This window comes from Caretta caretta, chromosome 10, assembly GCF_965140235.1.
Source record: "Caretta caretta isolate rCarCar2 chromosome 10, rCarCar1.hap1, whole genome shotgun sequence".
In the NCBI taxonomy this organism is placed as follows: domain Eukaryota; kingdom Metazoa; phylum Chordata; order Testudines; family Cheloniidae; genus Caretta; species Caretta caretta.
This window is the reverse complement of record NC_134215.1, coordinates 77047279-77069960: the sequence shown is the minus strand read 5'-3', so window position 1 is coordinate 77069960 and position 22682 is coordinate 77047279. Positions and strand designations below refer to the sequence as shown.

The 22682-nt window shown below is 42.9% G+C and overlaps 1 protein-coding gene across 2 annotated transcripts in view; it reads left to right on the top strand.

Moving 5' to 3' along the window:
• ADAMTS17 (ADAM metallopeptidase with thrombospondin type 1 motif 17) overlaps positions 1 to 22682 on the top strand; it is a 251727-nt gene that overhangs the window by 118929 nt on the left and 110116 nt on the right. For both annotated transcript variants that reach the window (XM_048867620.2, XM_048867619.2), the window contains exons 11-12: positions 16183 to 16284; positions 19006 to 19151. In XM_048867620.2, coding sequence (XP_048723577.1) covers positions 16183 to 16284; positions 19006 to 19151 — 248 coding nt within the window. The remainder of the gene's footprint in view (positions 1 to 16182; positions 16285 to 19005; positions 19152 to 22682) is intronic.

Here is a 22682-nt window from a genome sequence, read left to right as displayed (position 1 = left end):
ATCTGGAATTGGGATGTAGCAGAAGTCTCACAAGTGAGCCTCTTCCCACAAGACTTCTCAGCTCTGCAGACTAGAGAGGTTTAGATCATTTGGATAAACATTGGGACTTTTGGGTTCAAACCCTGACTCCAAACTATTTAAGGGCCGCTGGTAGGAGCTACCTCTGACTGGAATGTGAAGCAATATTCATGTATGAACCAACTGACCAACCAGGAGGAGCTCTGTTCTTGTGCTGTATCTGCTGGGGAGGCTGTGTGACCCAGTAGCTAGCAGATGGGACTGGGAGTCAGGATTCCTGAGTTCTGTTCTCAGCTCTGCCACTAACTCTCTGTATCATCATGAGCAAGACACTTAACCTAGCTGCACCCTTCCTTCCCCTATTCTAGGATTATGATTGCACATATATGGCTATGAGCTAGGATAGCTACAGATGGAAAGTGCTAAGCATTGTTATCAAATAGATTATTTTATCATCCGAACCATTTGGTGGCATTTTACCCTACATTATGTTCTACAAAGTCCTAGTTTAGATGGCAAGAGTGACTCATGCTTTACCTTCTTATAACTAGGCAATATTTTAAAAAAATGTTTCTTTTGGTAAATCATTTCACCCTCTCCCTCCCCTGTCCTGTCCCCTCCACCTCTAAAAATTTCTGGCACTTTAATCATATTATAAAAAAGAAAATAATAATCAATTATAACTAAAGTTTCCAAATGAATAAAGCTGTCGAACACATGCAAGTGCTGGGAAAGAACTCAGAGTTTCACATTTGCTGTTTTGTTTACTTTGGATCTGGCAACTAAGTAACACAGAACATGAAAACAATGAGAAACAAATCTGGGTAGGTTGTGTTTTTTGGATCAGCCAGGGAAATGCAGGCCATCCGGACTACTGGACTGGAAGCAAGCTTTCGAAATGTGTATCCTTAAAGAGTACCCCAGGAAGATTCAGGTACCACCAAATGAACAAATACTATGCTGCTTACCCAGCTTTTGGTAGATATTTGCTAAGTGCATTGTTGCAGAAAAGAACTGTCATTACTGGAGGTTTCACCCCCACTAGGAAGTACCATTTTACTGCTAAGTAGTCTGCATTTCTCATGCTGAAATAGCATATCCAGAAATACAGTGTTCTTGAAACTCCTCATTCAGAGTATGTTTGTCAGTGTACCAAACCAGTCGGCAGTATTCTCTGTTAGGCACAGTTAGCAGGTGTGTTGGTCCTTTGGGATATTTACTAGTCTTAGTGTTTGAAATCTTTAGAAAAGAAGAAAAGAAACCTTAATACATATTTGGAAGGACTTTAGAGTAGAATAATTTCTGCTGAGAAGCCTATACAAGCTTTGGCTGAATAAAGGACGCTGCTTAATTATGTATATGTATGTATTTCTGATCACGAATGTAGGATGGGAGTGCTTCAGAGTTCAGTGTTGACGTTCTGTGAAAATATGTGCCATTAACTTTACACCTCATTAAACCATGGTCATATTTGCATGCTGTTCAGCTGCTGTGAGTTGGTGTTTGCCTGCAGTGAAACAAAGTTCGTTATAGGAAATGGTCAGCTTTCATTTTTAAATCCTGGAAGGTTTTGTTGCCTTCACCTTCGTATTTCTCGTGCCTCATCAACAGAATGCTTGTACTGTACGTCTCTAAGCCGTCTGCAGAAATATGAACCAAAAAAAATTGGCACCAGTCGTTGGCATTAGTTATAGAAATTATTGGCAAACATAGCTGTCTCCTCTTCTAGCCAATAGTAATGTGGTATTTTTAATTCAATAAAGTATTATTAAAAAATCCAAATGTACAAGGTAATAAACATATGACGGTAAATATTTGTTACAAAAAGGAAACAAACTTCAGGAAATTAGCCTGCTCAATCTTTTTATGACTACACGTGTCTTCTGTCTCCATTCCTGTTTAATAAAGAGAGCTGTATTATGACATTTCAGAAAGAGATAGCTGAGCTCCATAATTATGCTGGGCAAACTAGAGGACCTACATTCAAAAATGCCCTATGCTCGGGTAAATTTCCAGAGGACAATAGATGAATCCAGAATCTAACCATCTTGAGGAAAGGCTGCAAAATCTTCCTGTTTGATAAAGCTTTGTGCATGAGAGTCATTCCGGTATTATAGTAAAGAGTAACAATAGAAGTCTCAGCAATAGTTAGATAGAGCCATAGAACATTCCACCCCACCTGTATCGCCTTGATTTGTCCCCCTTCCCTTCCCCCCCCCCCCCCAAAATGCCTTCCAAACTCTATCGTACGGGGGCAGCAGAAGTAATGTGACTCCCAAGTCCTGCCACCAACCCAAGCTGCACTGACCAGGGAGGCCAAAATGAAACTCCACTCAAAATAGATCTTCCTGCTGCAATTGTCCTGTTCCTTCATGTGCGCTTTGTTCAGCAGTGAAACCGTGAACTAAGCTTACAGTCCTGTGCTGCCATCATTAGCCTTCAGACTCAATGGCCCATTAAAATAAAATGTAGCTGCTCACCATTCTTTAATAGCTGTTGTTTCTGCTGTCTGCAGACTTTGGCAGTCAGCATGGCATCAGTTTGAATTTTTAAGATTTTTCTTTGGTAACCATGTGTGTTAAAGGCTTGGGTGAAGATTTTCAGAGAAGTTGGGCACCTGTCTCCCTTAGGCACACTTGATAATCTCAGTCTTAATTTGTTGTTCTAATGAAGGATTCTGGCGTGCAAACTGGCAGTCTCTAGAAATAAGAATGTTTGCCAAACCACCATGAACTGTGTTCTGAGCTCTCCTCAGAAATCACAGCGCAAAAATGAAGGATCGTGAGGTAGCCACTTTGGGTATGTCCACACAGCAGAAATAGACACATGGCAGCATGTCTCAGAGCCTGGGTCAACTGACTTCGGCTTGCGCAGCTGAGCTAAAAATAGCAGAGCAGATGTTCCCGCTTAAGCCACAGCCTGGGGCCAAGAGACTCCCCTCTCTCTGGGTTTCAGAGCCTGGGTTATAGCCTGTGACCGAACGTCTACACTACTATTTTGAGCCCGCACCGCAAGCCTGAGTCAGCTGATTTGAACTCTGAGACTCACTGCTGCAGCTCTTGCTTTCCCCGTGTAGACATACCCTTCATGGCTACGTCTGGGTTACATACTTCCAATCCATTTGCAAATGCCGGGAGAGTTCTGGGGACGTCTGTTTACCTGGTGCTCTCCATTAACTCTTCTTTCTGAAAACTCTGAACATCGTCAGGGTATACACTGCACAGAATCGGGTGATAGATTTGTCCAGGGTCGCAGGGTGAAATCCTAACTCTACAGAAGTCAATGGGAGCTTTGCTGTTGACTTCAACAGGGCCAGGATTTCACCCCATATGTTTTCAGGAGGTAATAACAGAATAATCCCTAATTAGCCCCAGCAAGGCTGGGTTCTGACATATATCAAATCTGGTTCAGGAATTTGTCATGTCCCTGGGACTGATTCTCATTTCACTTACATTGGTGTAAATCGGAAGCAACTCAGTTGAAGTTAATGGAATTACACTGCTGTAAAACTAGTGTGAGATCAGAATCAAATCCTTGTTTATAGCATAGTGCTGTTTGATGGAAGGACATGTGGCCCATCTAGAGTCTGGCGTGGTAATGCTTGTTTTATAGGAATAAAGCTACTGTCATATTACCAAACACCGAACTGATTGAGTGAGAAGAAAAGGAGTACTTGTGGCACCTTAGAGACTAACCAATTTATTTGAGCATAAGCTGCTTTTCTTTTCTTTTTTTTTTTGAGCATAAGCGTTGTATCCGATGAAGTGAGCTGTAGCTCACGAAAGCTTATGCTCAAATAAATTGGTTAGTCTCTAAGGTGCCACAAGTACTCCTTTTCTTTTTGCGAATACAGACTAACCCGGCTGTTACTCTGAAACCTGTCATTATGATTGAGTGAGTGTTTGAAAGGTGGGCCTGTGGGGATGACACTGTTGCCCTGAAAATCCATGAGATACAGACAGCATGATGTGCAATAGGAGGTAAATAGGAGTCCTCCTTTTAAAACTCATTGTATCGTCCATCCAGGCATTGGTGCCTTGCAATATTGTGTTCTGGACACTTACATCCAGGTTTTGCAAGGCATTTGACAGTCTGCCCTGACTGACTGCCATTTCCCAGATCCGCTACCAGGCTTGTAAGTCTAGTATCATGGGTAGAAGGCCCTGTGCAGAAGACCAGCAAAAAGCATAGGTGCTACTCAAATCCCACATAAATTGTCAATATAGGACTTAAATGGTGAATAGGCCTTGGGCGTTTTTCTTTATTATGCTGTCCACAAAATGGAAGGCACGAAGCCTTCATGGCTACATCTCTCACAGCTGAGATAAAGTTCTGCACCAGAAACACACAGGAACACATTGTTCACAAACTCATGTGAAAATACACTTGTGTGTTTAATCATGAGCGCTGGGTTTATTTTTCAAGCTGGCATGCCTACTAACAGAGGCTTTGGGGCTGACATTATATTTATGGAAAAAATGTGATTTGTATCTCTTGTATCCAGTGTTTGGCTTTCCGTTTTGTATGCCTTTTGGCTTATTTATTATTAACGCATTTTTGCGGGTTTTTACATAACCATTATCTTTCAGTATTGTTTTGAGTCAGAACTGTGCTTAGACTAAAATGGCATGTAGAGATTAACATTGCTACAAAGAGATTTTCTGCTTAACAAGGGATGCTGTTAACTCAAATGTAGCCCAGATCTGAGATTTTGAGTAAACAAGCTTTTAGAATATCTGAGACCAGTAGGAATGGTGCCATCATTTTCCTTAAATTGCAGTTGCTTTTAAACAAATAAACTTCCTCTGTAGCATCCACAGTCAAAACATTGCAGCACTGAGAACCGAAGAATGAAAATGACTGTAAGCAAAAATGAAACTGACTAGCCTGTTTCCATTGTCAAGCTGTCCAAAATGGAAAAAAAAAGTAAAGGAAGAGCACAAATAGCGTCAGTAAGTTGGATCTTAAAAATCCTTTCAGCTTTCATAATCAAAGGCTTGTTGGGAAACATAGGTATGCAAATTTGTGTGACATCAGTGGGACTATTTGTGGTCCTGATCCTGTGAAGAGATCTATGGGATTGAACCCCCTGAGCCCCACTAAATCAGTGGGGCTCTGTGTGATTGCAGAGTGTGCCTGAGCAGAGTCAATTGCAAGATCAAGACCCAAATACTACGGTATGTGGTGAGTACCGATAAAAATGCATACTAAGATTGTAAGCCAATTGAATCTCTGCAATAGGAGGATACAGATCAGCCTCTGTACAGGCTGGGACTGTGTCTACAGATGTGTTTGTAAAATACATAAATACTGTGGGTGTGGTATAAATTAGAATAGTAGTAATAATAACAATTAATAATAGCACTGCAGTAAAGGATGGGGTTGGTTTTGTTAAAACATGCAGGCTACATGCTTGGTAGTTGTAAGGTAAAATAAGAAGATTTTCTTTTTTAAAAGTAAAGTTAATAATTTACCTAATTGCTCTGCTATACTTTTATAGTTTTCCTAATGTGGGTTGTTAAAAGTGCAACTCTTTTCATTTTGCCTGTTTTATATGAAACAGAAGCTTCCTATTTCACTGCTTCTGTACATTGCAAGGCAGACCATTTTTTCTCTTTCTTTTCAGTGGAAATAATATTTTATTAAAAAAAAAAAAAGCGAGAGAGAAGCAGAATGCCTGACTGCATTGCACAACCCAGTTTACAATTACTGGAATGCTTCAGAAATTTTTGTACGTGTTTCATTTTGGAAGTCTGTCAAAACGCATTCTGGTGCAGTGGTTTTAAAATATATATATGGGGGGGAGGGGGAACCAAAATCAAATTCTAAAAATACAGTGTGTCAATTTAAGAATATAAAAATAATAAACTCTTTAAAATAATAGAGGCGCATATTAAGAACCAAGCGCTCGAGCGTTTGAAAAGCCTTCGTTTTCTTATTAAGACATAAGGTAGGGTGTTGGGGTGGGGGAGAGAATTAGTGTAGCCTTGTGATGTGGCAGCTACAGCTGAAGTCTGAACTTCAACTAAATTAGCCAAAATGCTATTGAATGTCAGCCTGCACACACAGTATAACAAGCCTGCTCTCAGACCTCTCCCATCAGCCTCTGGGTACTTCCCATCTGCAAAAGACTTCAAGAGAAAACTCCCATAATCTTCCCAACCACATCTGAACACTGTGTATATGTATCTATATTTATTTTTACTATGCGTTTTCTCATTTCCCATGGCCAAGAAACTTGATCTGTGACTTCACTCTTTTAACTTCCCAGCTTTTAAAGGATGTTTGACAGACAATTTTTTTTTTTTTAAAGAGGCAAAGTGTACACACTCTATACTGAACACGGTGCCGACATGGTTTTAGAGTCCAATATTGCAAGGTTCTGGGTGCCCAAACTTCCGTTGAAACCTATGGGAGATGAAGTCTCTGGGTGTCTTGCAAGATTGGGGCGATAGGCTTTGTGTCAGGGTTGCAAAAGCAGCATTAAAGTGGGAGCCCGTCAGGTTGGCTGTGGGAGCCTACCTACTGGCCTTTGAACAGACTGTGCCATGGGCAGGTTTATTCTGCACAGGATATGGGCTCCTGAGTTAGCAGATATAAAAGCATAGCCCATGCCTCTGACCCTGCCCTAGAATGCCCGTGCTGTGGCTCTGGCCACAGAGAACCTGCAGAGTGTGGCTTTTGGAGGACTGTGACATAATAGTTGTGGGACTGATAACCCTTCTCTCAGTCATGGCATAGAGGGTATGTGCTTATAGACTGGACTGTTCTCATGGACTGCAAATATCTATCCTAGTACAACCATTATAGTTTTGACACTGGTCAATTATCTGCAGCCCCTTTAACACACACACAATCTGTGGAATAACACAGAAATCATCCACCATTTCATTCAGTGAATCACTCTGTTCCTCAGTTTTGCTCCTCTGGATTCTGAGCTGGTAAAGATATGGACATGATTGCTTTAGAGACACGAAGTGGGTGAGGTAACATGTTATTCCTCTCTAAAGAAATCATGGCAGTATCTTTCCGTGTCCTCTCACTTAAGACATTGAAAACTAGGTTTGACAAAGCACAAGAACATGTATGGTGTGAAAATAATTCTGCATTGGCAGGGAGATGGATGAGGTGGTCCTTTTCATTTTTAATGCCTATGGTTCTATGAATCCTGAGTGCTTCTGTGAGATGTGATCTAAGTCACAGAAAAGATCAGTTACAGGTCCAGGCTTCCTAGCCATAAAATTAGTTTACAGTCTCATTAATACTATCTTCCTGTGTTTTGATTTTGTTACATTCATCTCTGGCATATAAGAAATAGAATAGAATTAGCTCCTTGCAATACAATAGTATATATGGTATATGTCACCTCTTCCCTCTCCTCAAAGTCTCTAATAATGCGGGGGTGGGGGGAGGGAATGGTCCTCGAAAAGAAACTTCACTCCTCCTTTCATCACTTCCCTCTGTGCTTGGTAAAGTCTCCTGTTGCTCGTTTGCCAAGCACCCGCTCTCATCCTTTGTACTCCTGAAAACACAACCCTCCTTTAGCTAGCCCTTCCGTTATGGATTTCCATGCCAAGTCTTCACCATCATCTGCATGTGTCTGTCTTTTGTATCTTGTTGTGTGTCTTGCGGTAGAACTTTAACTCCTTGAAACAGGGACCATGGCCAAGATTTTAAAAAACAAGTGAGTTTGAATGCTGCAGGTTTTCAGTCCCTGAACTATTGCTGACTGATCTTCAGAAAGTGCTGAGCCCCCTCATAAAAACCAGGCCCCTTTAAGGTGTTTCAGAGTGGGCACCCAAAACCACTAGTCACTTCTGAAAATCTTAACCATGTATGTCTTTTATGTGGTATAGATGGACAAGCGCAGTTCTCTATAAATACTGCTCATCAGGGGCCCAATCATGCAACCTTTGCACATACAAGTAGTTTTGACTCACATGGGTGGACTTGCATCCGATGAAGTGAGCTGTAGCGTTACCTAGGGAGGGGTGGAATCTCCTTCCTTAGAAGTTTTTAAGGTCAGGCTTGACAAAGCCCTGGCTGGGATGATTTAGTTGGGGATTTGCCCTGCTTTGAGCAGGGGGTTGGACTAGATGCCCTCCTGAGGTCTCTTCCAACCCTGATATTCGATGATTCTATGATTTAAATAAATTGGTTAGTCTCTAAGGTGCCACGAGTCCTCCTTTTCTTTTTATGGGTGGACTTAGGTACATCTACACTGCAAAAAAAAGACTCTTCGCAGTGAGTCTCAGAGCCCGGGTCAACTGGCTTGGGCTCGTAGGGCTCACGCTATGAGTCTTAAAATAGCAGTGTAGACGTTCCTGCTTGGACTGGAGCTCAGGTGAGAAGGTTAGCCTGTTACAGTTACGTCTTAGTCTACTAGAAGCACATTATACTTACTTTGTTTTATTTGTAACCTGTTCTTAGGTTTGCTCAACGTCGCCTCAATTTTTACCTTTGCTAAGCAACGAATAGTTGTTTTTACTATAAATAGAGTACAACTGCATTGTTCTATGTGAGCTGCTACTCAGATGACTCAAACAACCTGGAGTGTGTGCACTATTCCCTTGGGAGTAGTGAGCCTGGCAATTACTGGGAGTGTCCAGTGACTAGGGCTGCACACTACAGGAGGATGCTTCTGAGGAGTGTGTGCCTGCCAGGCAAAGTAGAGGCTGGCAGAGCCCTGAGCAGAGTGCTTGAGTGGCTGAAGGGCAGGCAGGGTCAGTGAGCTGACTCTCAGCTACTGCACAAAAGACTCCCTCTCACTGAGGCGGAGGCGTCGCTCGGTAACTCTCTGTCCTGGACGCCCCGAGAAAGGGTCGCACAGGTGTGTGGAGACCTTTGGGATGCCGGAACTACAGTTGCTAAGATGTTGTTATGATGAAGAGCCCTGGGCTGCTCTTGCTGACCTGTAGAATTACTGCTATTAAAAAGTGACTTGATTGAAGATGAAAGCTAGTTTCATTCGTATCTTGGGATCGGTACTTACAATAGCCAAATTACAACATGTAATTACTGTTCTAAGACCTGGTGGATTTTTTTGGTCTTTTCTTTCTAAAAGAAAGAGCAGCTCTGATGGGAAGGGTTTTTATTCTTCAGTTTTGGTTATTGGGAACAGAAAAGCTCTTGGTATCACTCCATGTATCCATGGAGCCCAGTATATTTCATGTGACATCCACATGTTGCTAGCCAGATAAATACATGTAAAGTCATCTAATGCAGAAGACTGAGCTCAGATACACGTCATGTTTGCAGCATTTGTTTTGTTACATTTTCCCTGATAAAGAGCATTAAAAAAAGTCTAGGAAACAACTTTGTTGAATTCAGGCATTTCTGCAGCTGAAATGATAGCACTGGAAAGCAGTTAACTCAAGGATTATTTCTTCTTGAACTAAATTAATCCCTTGGATTTGGTACACTTTCTGAATGTTTGGTGATTCTCCACTCACTCACGCAGGTGTAAATCAAGCTGTAACTCCATTGAAATCAATGGAGTTACAGTGGTGTAAAACTAGTGTGAGAGGAGAATCAGCTGTAGACTTGGTTATCAGAGCCGGGCACTTTATACGCTAAAAGGACAGCGTGTGGGTGTACTTCGAAATGTACTGGAGACATAGATAATCGTTAAATAGTGAAAATTACAATGTTTCTTTAAGACTTTTTCTGGTGACATCTCAGAGAGATTCTGTGATTGCTGTTCATCAAGTGGGATGCATGTCCTCTTTGTGATTCACTTTCATACGTCTGTGGAAATCCTGCCTTTCTAGCTCAGAATAAAAGGGGTCCATTCTTTCTCGTTCACTACTAAAGATCTCAAATGAGTGAGCCTTCAGAGTTTGGCGTTCAGAGTCTTGATGAAATACAAACTCGGCAGGAATCTATCGTTCCTGCGGTGCTGAACAGGATCACATGCGGCTCTTCCTCAGCCTTTGCTCATCACTTCTGGAATAACCCCTTTCATTTGTAATTTTTGCTCCACTTGCCCTATATTGGAACTTCCACTGACCGCTTTTCAATATCCGCTCCATGGAATTACTCCGAGAGAGCCACTGCGGTGCTTATCCCACCTTCACCGTTGACAGCCCACTTAGGCCTAGATTTTCAAAAGTGGCCTCCAATTTTGTGTGCTTCTACTTTTGGGTGTCTAGCTCTTGGGTATCCTGTAGTTTTCAGTGCTGTTAAGCACCTCCAGCTCTAACTAATATCAACGGCAGATGCAGACCCTTGATGCCTTCTATTACCCGTCCGTAGGTGGTGGAGATTAGCCCCTCCCAGCCCCGCAAATTAGAAGCTGTGGTAGAAAATTTGGGACTTCACTTCTCTGCACCTGTTTTCTCACCTGTAAAATGGGGAGGTGAATTCGTACCTGTCAACTGTGCTGAGAGGCTTAGAGAAAGTATGTACAATACCTTGTAAATTGCTATGCAAGTATTAAGTGTTTTATTACAGTATTGTTTTGTATTTAATTGGTGTTAACTGGAATTTTGAACATGGGCACAGCTTACAGTTAACTGTTTGCCAAGCCAAAACTGGGAGAAAGTTAAAGTGCTGTGATTCTCCATTGAAAACTAAAGTATTTAAAAGCAGTTCTCCCTGTCTACTTTATATAGTTTTCTCTTGTTCCCCTTCCTTAAGGCTATTTACTCTTTCTTACTCCTTCCCCATAATCCCCTCTCTGTGATGACAGAATCAGTTTCATGGTGTTTAACTCTGAGGGCAGAAATAAGAGGTTGCTGGTTCCAGTGTGCAGCAGGCAGCTGGAGCTAATTAGTTCTCTAGAGAATGGAATCCTTCCTTTCTTTCCTAATCCAGGAAAATGCAGAAAGTTTAGCGATTTCCACAGGATTATTTCTGAGCGGCAAGAAGAACCACATGGACTGTTATTACATCACAGATTTGGAAATTACTTCATGTTATTAGGGGCCAAATCCTGGGAGGTCTGAGTGCTTCCTGTCAGGTACTGGGTACATTGATATTCTGTGCTGACTAATGGGAGTGGCCTACACAAGGTAACCTCTCTCTTCAGAATTGGCCCGCACTATGAAAGAGATGGAGAATCAAGTCTGAGTAGGGGGGAACCACATGAAGCCTTCTATGTGGATCTTATGAGAGCTGTCTCCATTCTTACCTTGAAGTCCAGGAAGGATGGTTTTATGGCTTAAAGCCCTAAACTGGGCACACGGGAGATCTAGATGCAATTTCCCCCTCTGCCACCTTTGGCAAGTCATTTAATCCCTCTGCGCCTTCGTTCCCTATCTGTAAAGTGAGGATAATACTTCCTTTTATCCACCCTTTGTCAGTTTTGATAGGACAGGGGCTGTCTCATACTAAGTGTATGTACAGCACCTGGCATAATGAGGCTCCAGTCTCAGTTGGGTACCACTCTAACACCTGTAATAATAAATGTAATTCTCTTGTGGCTGGACCACCTCCTCAGGCTTGATGCTTCCTAACAGTGTGTCACATGCACATTCTTTGACTATAGTTTCTAGTGCTATGCAATGCTATGGATTTTCTCATCCCACTTGAGTTTTTGAGAGATTTAATTTTTTCCCCAACCTGTAGTGAGTCGAAAAAGTTGAAATCTCAAAAATGTTGATGAATTTATAATCGAATTTTTTTTTCCAGATTGGGTCAACTGAAATGTTGCCTTTCGGTCACTTTGATATGTTTCATTTTTATTTCAGCCTTTTTTAAAAAATTCCTTATTTTTTTTGGGTAAACTACGTAACATTTCAAAACGAAAAGATGTTTTGACAGTTTCAAAACTACTTTGTCAAATTTTTTGAATGAGGAAACTGACCCTTTCCTGTGAACAGTTTTGGTTTTGACAATTTGACATTTTCAAATGAAAAAATAATTGTGTTAGAAAATTCCCAACCGCTTGAATAGTTTCCTATTCAGAGAGGAGACTGCGCATCACGGACAGACCTGCTTTCCAGTGCCAAATGCTGAAATTACAATTTAACTTTAGTATAGCAATTTTCATGGCCTACATTGTACAGCAATCTGTGCTCTAAATTGTCACTCAAATATACAAGCAATTTTTCTGTCAAGTCCAGCCATTTCTCATTTGAATAGTCCCCAGCAACACTGAATGCTAATGACTTTTTAATGGAGACTTTTTGTTTGGGATTATATTTTAGCTGAAGAGGGTATCTGATCTCTTTTGAACATGATAAAGCACCACAGCTGATGGTTTAATCTTTGTCTGAGTGTCTTTATGGCATAGACGCATGGGATTTTAAGATTTGTGATGGTGTGGCAATAGGACACAGAGCTGCAATGTAGTTACTGTGTGTTTCTATAGCTCTTTCCTGAAGTATGCTTTGCATTTATTATTAGGAGTCAAAAATAAGGCTTCTATAAAAATCCTGTTTTCCATCCCTCAATTGTGAAATTTCAGGAAGGTTGATGTTGATGATAGAGGTTTTTTTCAGAGTATTTTTCTATGTAAGCATATGTGTCTGATTTGTGAATATTTGTGCCAGTCCTATCCATGAATTGTATTTTGGTATCGTCACTGCAACAAATTGTGCCCACACACACATACCTGTTTGGGGTTAGCTATGTCCAACGATCCCCCAGCTCATGGTACATCACTGGACGTGTTAGCTGAGCTTATTGCCTACCACATCTTCTGAACTCTGGATGAATTCTGGCTGGCAACTCAATTCATATGTATGGCTGCTAGATTTCTCTGACTTTCTGTTCTTTCCCCTGTCCATGTGCGCAATTGTACATCTAAGAGCAGGATTTAGCGCTGTGTAATATACATAGACTGTATGATCCAATGGCTGGAAATGAAATTAGGCAAATGCAAGACTAGAAATAAAGCACAATTTTTTAATAGTGAGCATAATTAACCATTGGAAGAGTTTAGCTGGGGATGTGGTGGATTAGCCATCACATGAAATCTTTAAAATCAAGACTGGATGTCTTTCCAAAAGATACACTGTTGCTCAACTAGAAGGTATGGTCTTGATGCATGAATCACTGGATGAAGTTCTCTGGCCTGTGTTTTGCAATCTAGATGAACGTAATGATCCCTTCCGGCCTTAAAAATCTGTGAGACTATGAGTACGTCTACACTGCACATCACTTGCATCAGCATGTAGGATATGTGTCCAGGCTTTGGAGCGGAGCCCGGAGCTGGAGCGCGGAGCAGCTCTGGAGCAGTGGAGCTGCAGGTTTTTGCCTGGAGCTGGAGCGGAGCCGGAGCACAGCTCCAAAGCCCTGGTACATGTAGCTACACGCCACAGTGAAAAGCAGGCTGCATCGACATGGCGGTATGTAGCTATGAGTGTCAGTGTAAGGCTTTAGCTGTGGGGCGGTTGCGGGGAAAGGCTCTGGCAGCAGCTGCTGGAGCCATTTCCCACTGCTTCTGTCGCCAGAGCCTTTCCCTGTGGTGCGGAAAGATGCCAGCAGTAGAGAGGCAGCAGAATACTACGCAGCTAAAAATAGCAGTGTAAACAGGCAAGGCCCTGCTTGGGTGTGTAGAGAGCCGTATAGGGTGCATGCCCACAGGGTTCAGGCATGTCTTTACTTGCCCAAGCAGTGCCTCACTGTCTGCACTGCTGTGCTAGTTAGTTGAGCAGTGAATGTACTCTGCACGCTGCCGAAAGAAGTGTGCCATGTAGATGTACCTTTATGTATAGTGAGCTACCCAGGCTTGGAGGAGAAGGGCCGAAGCACACCTAAATCAAAACGATGCCAGTCTGTCTGCATCCCTAAATTCAGCACCCACCCTTTGTTTCAGCTGGCAGTCTTACCCTACGGTGATTTGGATCTGACAGTCACAGACATTGCTCTGGAAACATCCCTGCCCACAGTCATCTAGAGAGAACAGTGAGCCTGTTGGGACAATGAATTCTTGTTCGTAAAGTCGGTCATGCTTTATAGTTCGCTTCTGTTTAGAAAGGGTTGATAAATTATTAATAGATGTTTTAATAAATAACTAATCAACTGGTATAGTTTGTAAAGTCCACCAGGTCAATAGGTTGCTTAAAACCATAGCTTGTAAGTGTTTGTATAATACCTTCTACTGTTGTGCTTAAATAATCTGTAACTAATGTCTGTAACATGCTTATATTTCTATTAATTATTTATCAGCCCTTTATTAACCATTCATAAGTAAAACCTTAATGTAAAATGTGATCTATAAGTCTTCATAACTCAGCAGTGTTCTAGCTGCCACTATGTCATATAAAACCCTAATACGATAAGATATGTTAATTCAATACAGTATCTTAGACGTAAAGGAAAATATATTGGCTGGTGTAAAGGTTTTATTGCTAGCAAGCAGCGTGTCACTTTCTGACAATGAAATGGGACAGCTAATCAACCCGATTTCAAATCCTGTGCAAACCCAACAGGGAGGAAGGGTTGTCTTGCACAGGGACTGGGATTTGGAATTCCCACATTCTATTCTTGACTTGCTGTGTATTGTCTGGCAGTGAGTTAACTTTTCCATGCCTTGGTGTACCCATCCATAAAATGTGGCTAATATATTGCTACTGTATAAGATGTCTTGAGGGTTAATTGATGTTTGCAAAGAAATTTAAGACCTTTGGAAAAAATAATAATTAGTGATAATTCAGTACAAATAGCAGAAATCTTCAGTCCATCCTCTGTTTCACAGGAGTCTGCTCAAGAGTACGTGGATGTCATGAAAACTCTTTGATTGGTTTTTATTTAACAAGCGCTGCACTTCCATGCTGCTGATGGCAGATACAGTTGTTACCAAGCTGTGCTTGTAGCTTTCCTTAAATGTTCTTTTGCTTTAAATAATGCAAAATCCTCATTCCAGAAGAAAATGTAAAGTTAAAACAGGATGTAGATACTGCTGTGATAACCAGTTTTTCAGTACTTTCAACCCCATCACCCTTTATGGCAGGATTTCTCTCTTCCATTCATTACGCCATGTGCCGTGCAAGCATATTTGGTATATACATACCAACATGTGTCTGCACACACATTACGCTGTGGAAGAATCAAAAGGTTCAAGTGTGTTGACTCAAACTATTTAAGGAGGTTCAATAAATCTTGACAAGACCAGCTGATACTAGAGCCAAGCTTCTCATCTTTTTACCATTACAGTGAAATGTGAATGATAGTGAAAAGAAATATAGCTTTTATTTATTTATTTTAATTTGTGTGTGTGTGCATATGCACAAACATAGAACCTTCTATTCAAATCATCCACTTATACAGGTTGCAGAGCAGGGTGGACGTTTCAGAAAATGTGAAAGATCTAAAGACCTTTCTTTCTTGGATTTTTTTTTCTCAGATTCAGAAAACTTTTCTGACATGACGGGTCACGCAAGCATATAGTGGAAATCAGTATCCCAGTAATGTCCATTGATCAGTCGTGTTAATGGTAGTCAGAGTGCATTTCAGGCCTGGTGTCAAGATGCTACGTACTCTTTTCTGCTGGTTCTCTCACATCTCCTGGGTTCCTCCTTCTCTCACACATCACATTCAAGATGCCTCTTCTTACCATCAGGGCCTTTCATACATCTGCCCTTCCCTGCTTATCTGCTTTTTTATATTATTGCGTTGCCCCTGCCAACTATCGCTCTTTTGTCTGTTTCTCACACAATGGCCTTCATGCGTTCTCCCATGCTGCATGGAACGCTCTCTCCAAACTAGACTATGAGATTGCAGCCCTGACCTCATTCAGCTCCTCTGTCAAGACCTGCTTATACCATGAAACTTTTGGGAAACTGCCAGTTGATTGGGCAAGGTAGAAGCTCAGCAGGGCTTGCCGAGTATACCATATTCTATTTATTTGTATGTTGTTAAAAACAATGAGGTGACTCGCTAATCCAGGCATGCATGTAGCTTGACTGGTATAGCAGTGCACTAGTCTATTCCTCCCTTGTACGTTCCTCGTTTATTGTACCTGATCTATTCCTATGAAAAGAAATGTGTTTAAATGATGCACTTTTTTTCATGCATCTGCATCCATTGATCTTTCATGTTTCCAGCCCGTCCCCCCTCATATAGCGTCAATTTCTCCTTAAAAAATAATAGATCAAAAACCAACCAGATGCCTCTGGATTCACATTAGAGAGACTGACTGAGCTTTGCAGTGTATCCCATAATGATAGCTGACCTCTCCAGAAGCAATAACCGCACTTCTTGGCCTTGTGATTGCAGCATTTGATGTGTGCTGGGCTGTGGTGCCTGGTGGAAGGAGACACGTCTTGTAAAACCAAGCTGGATCCCCCGCTGGATGGCACAGAATGTGGGGCAGACAAGGTAATCAAAATGCTCCGCACCTGTTTTGCTTTTTATGATGTTGTCTGTGGACTGACGTTTCCAGGACGTGAAATATTTACTTATAAACCCATATTTTGTTCTGATTGATTTGTACAAACAGCTGGATTAAATGACATTAAATTCTTTTTCTTTTCTTTGATGCGTATTGCGGTAGCCTCTGGAGATCCCAACAGAAATCAAGGCCCCAGTGTGCTATGTACAAATATAGAAGAAAAGGTAGTCCCTGCCCTGACGAATGTACAGTCTAAGGGCCACCTGTAACTCGTCTAATATATTGCTACTGTATAAGATGTCTTGAGGGTTAATTGATGTTTGCAAAGACATTTAAGACCTTTGGAAAAAATAATAATTAGTGATAATTCAGTACAAATAGCAGAAATCTTCAGTCCATCCTCTGTTTCACAGGAGTCTGCTCAAGAGTACACCTGTAACTCGTCGTGTAGTAAGATGCTCTTCAGTTCCATTCATTTCAGTGGGACTCTTTGAGGAGTACATTACTTTTCAGTGTGAGTTAGAGCAGCACAATCTGGCCCTAAACTTGAGATACGATGTAACAGGTAGGTTTAAATAGACAGTTTGTGGGAGGAGGAGGAAGGGCAAGAGTAATGCCAATGCAATTATGCGGTTACATAGGGTAGCTCATAATGAGTTCCAGTTCAGTTAGGTTTCTTTTCTTTAAGATCTCTGCCTAGGAATATTTCTTGGTTTAGTGGGCCCTGCAGACTGAGCCAGATGGCTAGTGCATATTTGGACTTTCCATAGCTCAGAGTGGTGGAGAAAATGGTTAATGGAAAAGAAAATAAACACCTGTATTAGCAGGTCTCTATTGCATGTCAGTCATTACCCAAAAACTTGACTTCATTAACTGTCAGTAGATTTTAGACTTGAAATTTCACCGTATGCTGTATGTTAAAGGAGAGTAATTTAGGGAGTTGTTGCTAAAGCTGGAAACTATGTACCTTTTTTCTGGTTGCATATGAAAGATACATAAATCAATTAAAAATTCTTTGGTACTTACTGTTGAGTGCACGTGGTGGAAAGAATTTTAGCCTGTGTGCTTTTGCTGAATACATTAGCTCCAAATGTTTCTTAATTGTGTACACTTTACGTGGCTTGCTTAGCAATATTTATTGTATTACATCCCAGATGGATCGGGAAAGTGGACCAAATTCAGCCCTTAATTACAACCCAATGCAATCCTGTTGGAATCACTCAGGTTATATAGGAGTGTAACTGAGTGATGATGATGTATGTGCAGTAGGAACCATTGTAATGAAGGTGTTGTGTTTGGTTACAATTTCTTGAACCCACTTTCTTCAGGGAGTGAAGATTAAGTTCTAGTACCTGAATGAAGTTTACAGCTGATAGTATGCAGATGACACAACAATTAGGGGAGAGGTAAATGATGAAGAGGACAGGTTACTGATAAAGAGTGATCTCGATATCTTGGTAAATTGGGAGCAAGCAAACAGAATGCCTTTTAATACAGCTAAATGTAAATGTATTCATGTAGGAACAGACTGTAGCTGATACACAATGGGGGACTGTATCCTGGGAAAAGCTAACTCTGAAGAAACACGTGGGGGTAGTGGTGGATAATCAGCTGACTATGAGCTCCCAATCTGATGCTGCAGCCAAAAGGCCCAGTGAGATCTTTGCATAAGGATGCATAAACAGAAAAATCTCAAATAGGAGTGTAGAAGCTATTTCATCTCTGGTTTTGGCACTAGTGTGACTACAGCTGAAATACAGTGCCCTGTTCTGGTGTCCGCAATTCAAGAAGGATGTTGATAAATTGGAGAAGGTTCAGAGAAGAACTACAAGGATGATTAAAGGATTAGAAAACCTGCCTTAAACTGATAGACTCAAGCAGCTCTACATAATTAGCCGAACAACAAGAAGGTTGAGGGATGACTTTATTACAGTCTATAAGGACAAATACTTAACAATGGGCTCTTCAGTCTAGCAGAGAAAGGTATAACCTGATCCAATGACTGGAAGTTGAGGCTAGACAAATTCAGACTGAAAATAAGGGGCGGCTAATTAACCATTAAGCAAAGGTCATGGTGGGTTCTCCATCACTACCAATTTCCAAAACAAGATTGGATGTTTTTCTAAATGATCTGCTCTAGGAATTATTTTGAGGAAGTTCTGTGGCAGTGGTTCTCAATCTGTAGGCCGCTTGGAGCCCAATCAGCACACAGCTGCGGCCCATGGAACGTCCTCCGGGCCATACAGGTAATATATGTACTGTGTGGGTGCAGCCCACATAACACACAGGGATCTGCATATGTGGCCCACAATGGCAAATAGGTTGAGAACCACTGTTCTATGGCCTATTATAGAAGAGGTCAGACTAAATGATCCAGTGGTCCCTGCTGGTCTTGGAATCTATTAATCTATGAATTACTGAGGTAATCGTCTGTGTTATTGTGCAAGTTACAACAGAGGGCTCCATCCTGCAGTCACTGTAAACCCTTTTGGTTTACATTGGTTGAAGACAAAGCTCAGTTTTCCACATGTCTCTCCCTTTTTTCCAGCCGTAACCAAAACGTGTCCTGCTTTCCTTAGTTCTGAAGCTCCAAACACTTGCACACATGCGTGATTGTATGCTTGGGAATCCTCTTATTAACTCCATGCACAAGTGTCTGTGGGATCAGGGGCCTTTGCCTGTGCTGTGCTAACCTCATTGTGTTTCAGTGGTGCCGAGCTGGGGAATGCGTCAGTAAAACTCCCATTCCTGAGCACGTTGATGGAGACTGGAGCACGTGGAGTCAGTGGAGCATGTGCAGCAGGACGTGTGGCACCGGTGCCCGATTCAGACAGCGGAAATGCGACAATCCCCCGTAAGTCGTCTTGTCCTCAGGATGCTTTAACGCGCGGTATGTTGGGAAACGTTGCTGCCAGGGTGGCAAAAAGGGGTCAGGCCTGGGGTGGGCAGCTAAACCCAAGGGCAGTGGGGACCATCTCCGGCGTCCTACTGCCCCAAGTCAAACACAGACATAACGTGAAATGAGATGCTGATTGGAATGAAAATGAAACTGTATTTCCTCTTGATCAGTGCCCAGGCTGGGTCAGGGCTGAGCTGGTGTCCCAGCACCAGACTGTGCAGAGACCTCTCCACACAGACCAGGGTCTCTGCTGGGAGAGGAGTGGAGATTGGATGGGCTGAGGGGAGGGACGAATGTCTGTTCCCCCATCTATAAAATGGTCATAGTGATCCTTAGCCCCCTTTGTAAAGTGCTTTGAGGTTTCTGAATGCAGGACTCAGATTGGGCGAGGGACAGATATTCATAATATGATGGTAGGTGCTGCGTGGCTCCACTCAGTGGGGTTTGAATATCTCCATGGCTGGTCCTTGGGCTTGCCACCTGTTTGAATCAGGAAGATAAATAAGTGATGACATCTCCTAAACACCAGCCACTTGTGGGACCAGAATGAGTCGTCATCTAGAGCAGTGTTTTTAATCTGTGGGTTGCAACCCAGTACTGGATCACAGCATGTAAGGCGCTGGGTCGCCTTGCTCTAGTCAGCACCGCCGACTGGGACGTTAAAAGTCCTGTCAGCGTGCTGCCCGGCTAAGGCAGGCTAGTGCCTACCTTTTCTGACTCCGCACTGTGCCCCGGAAGTGGCCAGCAGCAGGTCCAGCTCCTAGGCGGGAGGCCCATAGGGCTCCATGCCCTGCCCCTGCCCTGGGCACTGGCTCTGGCCAATGGGAGCTTGGGGGGGGGCGCCTGCGGGCGAGAGTCACGTGGAGACACTTGCGTGCTTCCGCCTAGGAGCCAGACCTGCTGCTGGCCGCTTCCAGGGCGCAGCACGGTCAGCGGTGCACCCTGGCTGCACCGCTGACCGGGAGCTGCCAAAGGTAAGTCCATGCCTGTGCCTCAATCCCCTGCCCCACCCCTGAGCCTCCCCCAACCCAGAACTCCTCCCTGCACCCCAAACCCCTTATCTCTGGGCCCACCCCAGAGCCCTGAGCTGCCCCCCAAACCTGGAGCCCTTCCTGCACTCCAAACCCCTCATCCCCAGCCCAGAGCCCTGACCCCCTCCCGCACTCCAACCCCCTGCCCCAGCCCTGAGCCCCCCCCCAACCTGGAACTCCTTCCTGCACCCCAAACCCCTCATCCCTGGCCTCACCCCAGAGCCTGCACCCCCAGTCCAGAGCCCTGACCCCTCCCGCACCTCAGAGCCCCCTCCCATACCCTGAATCCCTCATCCCCAGCTCCGTTGGGTCGCGGACATCAACAATTTTCTTCAACTGGGTCCCCAGGAAAAAAAGTTTGAAAACGACTGATCTAGGGGATGTGGTGCAGATCTGTGACCCTCCCTCTCCTTCCTTGTATGAGGGATAAAACAATGAACAGTGTTGCCATTTAAATGATCACTGCTCGGCATCTGAATCATAACCTCTCACTGAGATGGGTGGGGCAGTTGGCATAGCTATTGTTGAAAGCACTCTGCAGAGTCAATTCTGTTCCTATGTTGGAGGGCTTCTTCACAACCAGGAGAGCTAGAGACTGATATTTTTTTTAAATGAAACCTGAAACTGTGGACAGCACAACAATCACTTCAGAGAAACGCTGCTGAGCTGCGATTGCATTTCTGTAAAGCCCAGGCTTGATTTTACTTTCTACCTTTTTATTCTACAAGAGACCGGTGTGGCTTCTTTGTTATCAGCTGAAGCTGGCTTGAAACTCTCCTTAACCGTACTGCTGACGAAACCTAAATCCATTCATTGTGTCACTCATTAAATTACAGGGTTTGCAGCCTCCTAGATTGCATGTTGATTTTAAAATTCTTTTGCTCATATACATTCTTGGTGGGGAACACACATGTGATCTTCTGTCACTTTATATTCCTGGCTGCATCCCGTGGTCTTCTGCAGCTGATTTATTCGCTGTCCAAAAATATTGGCTAGGAGATTTATTTGTTTGTGTGTGTGTGTGTGTGTGTGTGTGTGTTCCTGCCAGCTGACATTTGAGCCAGTGGGGGACACAGTATTTTTTAAACTAGTTGCTTTACTTGCTTGATTTGGCTTTTGACTTCTACAGTTTGTGTGACTGTCTGCAGGAATTACCTACGACTGGTTGCATGGTAGGGCATTGTTACCCAGGCTGCACGTTCTAATTTTAGAGCTCTGCTGTCTTCCATTCTTGCCCAAAGCTTGGAATGCCTTTGTGTGGAAGAGCGGGGGGATCAAAAACCAATGCTGAATTAGAGTCAGGGAGTGATCTTTATCTCTGCCCCAGCCCCTTTATGCCGCCTAAAAGGGTGGAGTGGCATAACGGAGTCCTAAAAGCCCCAGTTCCAGCTGTGGGAGAATTCCCTTGGTTCAGGTACTATGGAAGACCGCCATGAGGCTGGCCATCAAGGTCTGGTGTAGGTGTGTTGGGGGCCGGAGGGGCACGGCAGAATGGGTTCACAGCATACAGTGCTGAAGCCTGTATGGCAGTCCCACAGCCCGTATGACAGCCCTGCTATTGTAACTTTGACTGGCCCCTAAGGCTGTCTAAATTACACCTTGGGCCCCTTCAGCCCCTAGAGCAGCTGGACCCTCCCTTCCCCTGGCCAGTTAGAAGGGCTGCACAAAATCTGTCTGGAGAGGTGGAAATGTCATGGCTACAATGTCACAAACTGTGATAAGCACAGAAAGGGAAGCAATCAGCAAACACATGAAAATAATTTGCAGAGAAACAGGAAGGGATATGACTGTATGATCATTGCTGGGGGTTTTTTTGTGTTTTTTGTTAGTTTCTTTTGTTTTTTATGTTCAGCAGTGAAAACCCCCTGTGTGCATATGCCAATGGAGTTGTATTTTTAGAATCCGAGCATAATTCAGTTTTATATAAAGGACATGAGTTTCTGAATTATATATACCTGGATACTGTATTTCCTACCTCCTCAGGAACACAAACCTCAGCACGTAAACAAACATGGGTTCTGTCTAGCCCCATTACTGTGGTGTGTGAGCCCCCTATATAGACATATTTTTTAGAACGAGTTCAGGTAGGAAGGTAGTTCCAGGTTGTTAAACGAAACACAATGCTGTTTAACAGATACAAGATAGAAGACAGATTTTCATTTCAGAACCTGCATTTTGTATGATTTGCCAACAGTATGTAGGTAAGACACATTAGTTCTGTATACGGGTAGATCAGATTAGATTAGACTAGGTAACCTTTGTGTTCTCAGCGACAAGTGTTACTATGTAACTATGTAATATTTTTTTGAAAACATCTTTAAAATCCCCATTGTGGTTCGAATTTCACCTTTCTTAGCCTACTGATGTCTTGTAATGACCTGAGAAAGTTGTGAACCCAGACTCAAGCTCCAAAGAGTTTTATTAGAGATGGGCTGAACTGACAAAATTTGGATCC